Consider the following 7,861-nt stretch of genomic DNA (forward strand, 5'->3'; position numbering starts at 1 on the left):
ACAGCAGAGGTCTAGAGGTACAGATATTGTAATAGCTGGGGTCCAGAGATGGGGGAATGGCTTCAGTCTGTTGTTGTCCCCAAGATCAAAGATTCTCAGGCCCAGCTGCTAGATCCTAATGTGTGAGTGATGTGTTAAATTATGTGATGTGTGAGATGTATGTGCTAACAGCATCTAGACATGTCAGTCACAACAGCTTCACTGATCCAGAATAAAACCCAAACCCAGGGTAGAGTGTGTGAGTGAATGTGGTCTGGACTCTGTGCAGGAGGGTCATTGTGTCAGAGATGCTGTAGAAGGCCAGAGTTCCTGCCCTGTGATCCACATACACTCCTATTCTGGAGCTGGCCACTAGAGGGAGTTTAGTCTCTTTATTATTGTGTCTGAAAGAGGAGCTGCTGCTGCTGAGGTCCAGACTCCAGGACTGATCATTATGTCCAAACCAACACTCATAACCCTCTCCTCTCCTGCTGATGCTTTTATATGAGACTGATATAGAAACCCACTCCCCACTCCACTCAACCTCCCAGTAGCAGCGTCCAGACACACCCTCTCTACACAGCACCTGATGATACCCATCAAATCTCTCTGGGTGATCAGGATATGACTGGACCTCAGCTCTCCTCTCCACCCTCCTGTTCCCCTCAGACAGATGGAGGTTTCTGTGTGCTGTGTTTGGATCCAGTGTGAAGTGACAGGAGTCTGATGGAGGAGAAGACAGGACAAACTTAGGTATTTCTATGTGTTAGGTACTGTATGTGTGTGAGTAAGTGTGTGTGTGTGTGTGTGGTTGTTGCTTTCTGTGATTCTTTGCATGTGGGGAATGAGATTTGTTTCTGTGATTCTTTCTGTGAGGGAATGTTTCATGTGTAAGTGAGATTAGTTTTTTGTGTTTGACTAGTGTACATGTGTGAATGTCTGTATTCAAAAGTGAGTATGGTTATGTCTATGTAGAATAGAATAGAATAGAATATATTTATTTGTCATTGCACAAGTGCAACGAAATTGAGGTGGCAGCTCTCAGACAGTGCTATTGAAAAATAAAAAAACAAAAACAATACAAATATATACAATATCACTATACAAATTTCATTTGTGCATTGTTGAGTGCTATGATGGCTCTTGGATAGAAGCTGTTTCTCAGCCTGTCTGTTTTTGCTTTGATGGTGCGAAAGCGCCTCCCTGAGGGCAACAGTTCAAAAAGGTGGTGACCAGGGTGTGTTAAGTCTCTGAGGATGCTGTGGGCCTTCCTGAGGCAGCGTGTTCTATAGATGTCCTCCACAGGTGTCAGAGAGCAGCCAATGACTCTTTGTGCGGTGTTAATGACCCTCTGGAGTACCTTTCTTTCTGCTGCTGTGCAGCTGGCAAACCACAGCGAGATGCCATAGCTCAGCACTGACTCCACAGTGCAGCGGTAAAAGGACACTAACAGTTCCTGTTTTAATTTATTTTTCCTGAGTAACCTCAGGAAATACAGCCTCTGTTGTGCCTTTTTCAGCAGTGCATTGGTGTTGTGTTTCCAGGAAAAGTCCTCCTCAATATGAGTGCCCAGGAACCTAAAGTCTGATACCCTCTCCACTTGCTTCCCATTTATAACAATAGGCTGCATGTCTGATGTTTTCCTCCTAAAATCTACTAACAGCTCTTTTGTCTTGGAGGTGTTGAGGACCAGATTGTTTAAGGTGCACCATGTCGACAGCCTTTGCACCTCCTCCCTGTATGCAGTCTCATCTCCTCCTGAGATGAGCCCCACCACAGTTGTATCATCTGCAAACTTAATGATGGCATTGCTCGGGTGGGTGGGGGTGCAGTCATGGGTATAGATGGTGTAGAGAAGGGGGCTCAACACGCAGCCCTGTGGGGAGCCGGTGCTGATGCTGAGAGCTGAGGAGAGATGGGATCCTACTCTAACCCTCTGGGAACGGTCTGTCAGGAAGTTTTTGATCCAGAAGCAGATTTGTTGTGAAAGCCCTAAGTCCATCAATTTTGTGACCAGTCTGCTTGATAAGATTGTGTTGAAAGCAGAGCTGAAGTCTATGAAGAGCAGCCTGGCGTAGTTCCCTCTCTGTTCCACGTGTGTTAGAGTGGTGTGGAAAGCTGTGGCAATGGCATCTTCTGTAGCCCTGTTTGCTCTGTATGCAAACTGGTGGGAGTCAAAAGTGGCTTGTTGTGATGTGACTCCGGACCAGTTTCTCAAAACACTTCATGATGATAGGTGTCAGTGCCACTGGTCGGTAGTCATTAGGGGTGCTGGCAGTGGTCTTTTTTGGTAGAGGAATGATTGTGGAGGACTTCAGGCAGGGTGGAATCAAGCACTGGGATAGGGACTGATTGAATATGTGAGTGAACACACCAGCCAGTTGGTCTGCACAGTCCTTCAGCACCCTCCCAGTCACACCATCTGGTCCAGCAGCTTTTCTGCCCGCAGAACACGCCTTACCTCCTGTGCCTGCACTGTGAGGGTGTGGCTGCAGGGGTCTACTGGAAGTGGCGTGGTCACATCCGGTGTATCGACCTCAAAGCGGGTGAAAAAGCAAATGAGCCCCTCAGCCAGTGAGTCATCACCGTCGGCTGCAGTTAGGTTGCTGGACCTGTAGTTGGTGATGTGTTGGACCCCTTGCCACACCTGCCGTATGTTGTTGCTGCTGGAGTGGTCCTCAATCCTCCTCTGGTATTCTGTCTTGGCCTCCCTGATGCCCCTCCTCAGGTTGGCTCTGGCAGTCCTATACTGTGCCTCATCCCCAGACCTGAAGGCGCCGCTCCTCTCCTTCAGCAGCACTTTGACTTCTTTTGTCATCCAGGGCTTCTGGTTAGGATACACCCGGATGCGTCTGTCCACCGTGACAGTGTCGACACAGTGTTTGATGTAGCCCAGAACAGCTGAGGTGTATACTTCCAGGTCCTGGTGCTGGAAGATATCCCAATTGGTCGTTTCAAAGCAGTCCTTCAGCTGCTGAGAGGCATCATCAGGCCAAGTCTTTATAGTCTTTGTTGTGGGGGGGGCTTTTTTCTTAAGGGGGGTGTATGCCGGTAAGAGTAGCAGGGACATGTGATCAGACAAGCCAAGGTGGGGTAGCTGTGTAGCCCTATAACCATGCTTGATATTTGAGTAGGCTTTATCCAGAGTATTTTCTCCCCTGGTAGCACATTTTATGTGTTGGTAAAACTTAGGGAGCACTACCTTTAAATCAGCATGGTTGAAGTCGCCTGCTATTACGTGTACTGCCTCTGGATAGGTGTTCTGATTAAGGCTGATGGCATTGTACAAGTGACTAAGGGCTGAGTTGGCATTAGCATCCGGTGGTATATACACAGCAGTCACCATAACAACAGTAAACTCCCGTGGGAGGTACGTGGGTCTGCATTTAACAGTTAAATACTCGAGATCTGGAGAGCAGTGGCTATCGATGGTCGTGGCGTTGGTACACCAGTTGTTGTTGACATAAATGCATAGCCCCCCTGCTCTGCTCTTACCGGAGTTACTGTTCCTGTCCTGGCGATGAGCTGTGCGTCCTGCTAGCTCGATAGCCGTATCCGGAATGGATGAGATGAGCCAGGTCTCCGTTATCAGCAGAATGCAACAGTCCTGTACGAGTCCGTTTGCTGCCATCTGTAGCTTTAGCTTATCCATTTTATTTGTGATGGATCTTGCATTTGAGAGGAAGATGCTAGGAAGTGGCAGTTTATGCGGTCGTCTTCTCAGCTGCGCGTAAACGCCAGCCCGGCAGCCTCGCTTTTGTCTCCTCTCATTTCGGCGCCTCCTCCTCCTGCCCGTAGGAATGACTATCCACGGAGAGCCTGCTGTCCGGGCTATATCCTCTGGTACGCTGTGCGTGTGGGTAAAGTCGCTGTTTACGGATTGTTCGCTTCTTACTCCAACGTTCAGGAGATCCTGGCGACTGTAGACAGTCCGGCTGTGTACAAGTTGTTTACATGTCGTCATGGCAACCAACGAAACGATTTCACTAAAAACTTAAACTAAACTACAACTACAGTTACAAACAAGGACAACTTATAATCGGGAGAACCCCGAGCCTGTGTGTGTGTGTGTGAGTGTGTGTGTGTGATAGACAGTGTGTGTGTTTGTCTGAAAGGAGTCCTTTGTATGAATGATTGATGTCGAGTGTGTGTAAGTATTTGCGTTTGTTTCATTTGATTCCTTTGTGTGAGATGAGTCCTTCTTAATAGGAGTGTGAAAGTGTTCCAGTGTCTTTGTATGTAAAAGTCCATAGTTGTGATTGGTTGTATGGGTGTGTGAGAGACAGGGAAATAGAGAGGAAGATAGAGAGAGAGAGAGAGAGAGAGAGAGAGAGAGAGAGAGAGAGAGAGAGAGAGAGAGAAATACAGAATAATACAAATGTCTCTTTCTTCCTCTCCTAGTCTAGACTGTCTCTGCTGTGGGATGCTGCTGTAGTCTCTCCACCTGATCCACCTGATCCCCACACACACACACACACACACACACACACACACACACACACACTGATGTGTGCTGATGAAGAGAACTTAATTCAAATGAGGTGTGGGTGATTGATGTGAGAGGGGTGTGGCAAATTAGTCTCCCGCACTTCTATTTAGAACGGCGCAAATGAAAAAAAAAAAGGAATCTGGAAAAGAGATTGTTTCCTATACCCATGAACTATAACAGCCATCATGAAATGTTGAACTGCTTAAACATGTAGGACCATGTGATTGTTACTGAAACTTGTCTTGTGATTTGGAATAAAGTGAACTGTATTAAATGTGTTTGTGTCAAACTCACATTGTAGGAAATCCTCTCTGGTTGTAGGTTCAGGAGGCAAAATAGCCTGGACTTCAGTCACTATTGAGAAAGAAAGAATTATATTAGAAACAACACTGACTGGTGTAAATGTCAACATTGCATCAACCTTCTGTTTTTATGATGGCAGTAAATGTGTGTTCTCTTGTTAAGGGACATTATGAGTCTCCAGCTTCTTCAATCTTAAAGACCCTCTTAAGACAAGTAAACATGGAGACACCAGTAGAGTATCTCAGCTTGACCGACATACAAAGGATATGTTACAAATATGTATCATTGAGAAATACAGGTTCCTGAAGTTTACCATCACATTTAGTTTATTAGTACAATCCAGAGGGAAAGTATAGTTGGTAATTACATCTAAACATATGCAAGTAATGTGATTTACCTGATGCAGATATCTTCATGACTTCCTCCTTGCAGAAATTCTCCAGCTGTGTCTTTAGTGAGGAGACAGATTTCTTCACAGCCTCAAAAGAGACGCCTTGGTTCACAGAGATGCAGGATAAGTCTTTAGACTCAGGTGTCTCACTGACTGACTGGAAAGTCTAAATAAAGAAAACACAGAGATAGAGAGAAAGAGAAAGAGGAGGAAGAGATGACAGAGATCGAGAGGAAGAGAGAGAGAGAGATTAGCTACATCCTCAAAATAAAGCATCCACGTATAAGTACGTTGTATGTTTAAATGTACAATCTGTATTTAATGACAAGTAAATCCAGTTGATACAGTTGATCAGGAAAGTTTTTGTTAATTATAACTAAAATCTGCAACTATTACAGTGCAAACAAGTCTCTTAAATTAGATAAAGATAAGTACAAGCATCTTTCTGGAAACTTATAGATCCTAGAAGAAAATGTAATAATATCTAAATGTAATTAAAGTTTACACCTAGGAATATATTCAACATAAATCAGTGCCCTCAAAACATTCTGTGCACTAATAATCCATCATCAACACTTACCTTGAGGAAATGGATGTGATCCTCTGTGTGTGAAAGCTGCTCCAGCTCAGCATCTCTCCTCTTCAGCTCAGCAATCTCCTGCTCCAGTCGCTTCAGGAGTCCTTCAGCCCGACTCACCTCAGCCTTCTCCTGATCTCTGATCACCTCTTTCACCTCAGAGCGTCGTCTCTCAATGGAGCGGATCATTTCAGTAAAGATCCTCTCACTGTCCTCCACTGCTGTCTGTGCAGAGCTCTGTTAGGAGACACACAAAGAGGAGGGGTCCATCTAAAGCAGCCCACTCACTCAGCTCCTCCACACAGCCTGGTACCCAGTGTGGCTCAGAGGAGCTGGGAAGTGGCTCAGCATTACAGACTCCTGACTGGAGGAGAGCCCTGATTGAGCCTGAAATGGCTCCTCCAGCAGCCAGCTGTTGACCTCCTCTCCTCTGGTCAGTACTCACCTTGAGAGTCTCCACAGCCTTCCTCAGCTCCTGCAGCTCCTTCTCTCTCTCCTGGATGCTCTGCTGGATTTTACTCTGGGTCTCCCCCAAGTGTGTCTATGTTGAAGGAATCGTCACATCCACAACAAACAGTTATGGTGGCATCATAATATTATCATTGTCTGATAGCATTCCTGAAAGAACAAGCTGGTTAAGCTACTGACCCTGACAGAGGTGATCTGTAGCGTTGCTGAATAGCCTATTGGTGAGACAGTTTCATTACAATGCTTGAGAGTAACACAAGATAAGTTTTGTCTTTGTGTAGCAAAACCATGAACCATGTATACTGCATACCATACCCCAAAGAGTGACCTGTATGCAGTTGATAACCATGTAATGTCATTAAGTCATAGTGCCAACCACCCAGGACTCTACTAAATGCCATTTCAGCTCCCTAATCACTGGGCTCATCTGAGAGGACTGGGCAGCAATATTGCAGGCAGAAATCATGATGTGCCCATCTTAATATAAATTACTGTCTAATAAGAGAAGTATTACAAAATGTCCACAAACATAACACATTAAATGGTCATTTAGCCTTTTTATGTTATATTATTTAGATACAGTTTGTATGTAACAGGAGATACTCTGTTAATTTCTGTTAATTAGACTGTGTTTTCATTGCTGTATGAGAATGCTGACAGTCTGAGGTTAACCATCTGGTTTTACAACTTCATTAGGCAGGCGTGTTTTTATGTCATTGTTATTCCCTCTCTGCCTCACGCTATAATAACCTAAAAAGGATGAATCTTTAGCCTGTCTTTCACTCCAGTTGGAAACCTAATAGCCATGTCCTACCACACAAGTCCAATCTATCACCAAGAGAACTCCTGTCCTTACCTGTTTCTCTCTCCTCCCTGCAGAGGCTGACACGGTGTCATGGCCTTTGTGTTCATCCACCAGACAGAGCAAACAAACACAACTTAGATCCGTACGACAAAATATCTCCAGAGGCTTCTCATGTTGGGTGCAGATCCTCTCCTGTAGCTGGCCTGTGGCATCAACCACCTTGTGTTTTCGCCCAGGGATTATGTCATTGTGAACTTTGTAGTGAGTTTCACAGTATGAAACCAGACATTCCAGACAGGACTTCACCGCTTTGAGTTTTCTCCCAGTGCAGACGTCACACTCCACATCTCCAGGTCCAGCAGTACATGGAACAGGAGCAGCAGCCCGGATCCTGGTCTTCTTAAACTGTTCCACAAGTTCAGCAACACTATTATTTTTGTTTAAAACGGGTCTTGGGGTGAACGTCTGTCTGCACTGGGGACAGCTGTAGATTCCCGTCTGATCTTCCCGATCCCAGCAGCTCGTAATGCAGCCCATACAGTAATTATGTCCACAGAGAATGGTTACAGGATTATTCAGAATATCAAGGCATACCGGGCATGTAAAAATGTCCTGGTTACTTGGGGCCGCTTCTGCCATTCTCCGTTTTATTTGTACTTATTTCACGGAGTTTCGTTTCGCCTGAAATCGGTGCATAACTTTGAAACGACTTCCTGGTTGGATGGGCGTGTTCGTCTGTACATCGTCATTGACAATAACTTTGAAGTAAAAACAAAGTTCTTTGCTAACGCTGACCTGTAGAGAATACTGTGATGCATTTCCCATTATTCATAAAGCGAAGGAACCACC

The 7,861-nt window shown here is 45.3% G+C and overlaps 1 protein-coding gene across 1 annotated transcript; it reads right to left on the reverse strand.

Annotated features, from left to right (window-relative positions):
* Positions 1-187: 187 nt before the first annotated feature.
* On the reverse strand, positions 188-7,651 carry LOC308381838 (tripartite motif-containing protein 16-like; the record flags this gene model as incomplete). The annotated part of the gene is made up of 6 exons (XM_080859455.1): positions 188-702; positions 4,763-4,822; positions 5,169-5,328; positions 5,743-5,976; positions 6,185-6,280; positions 7,064-7,651. The coding sequence occupies 6 exons, from the start codon at positions 7,649-7,651 to the stop codon at positions 188-190; spliced, it is 1,653 nt and encodes a 550-aa protein (XP_080715581.1).
* Between the last annotated feature and the right edge of the window lie 210 nt (positions 7,652-7,861).

Source organism: Sprattus sprattus (genome assembly GCF_963457725.1).
Source record: "Sprattus sprattus genome assembly, chromosome: 20".
In the NCBI taxonomy this organism is placed as follows: domain Eukaryota; kingdom Metazoa; phylum Chordata; class Actinopteri; order Clupeiformes; family Clupeidae; genus Sprattus; species Sprattus sprattus.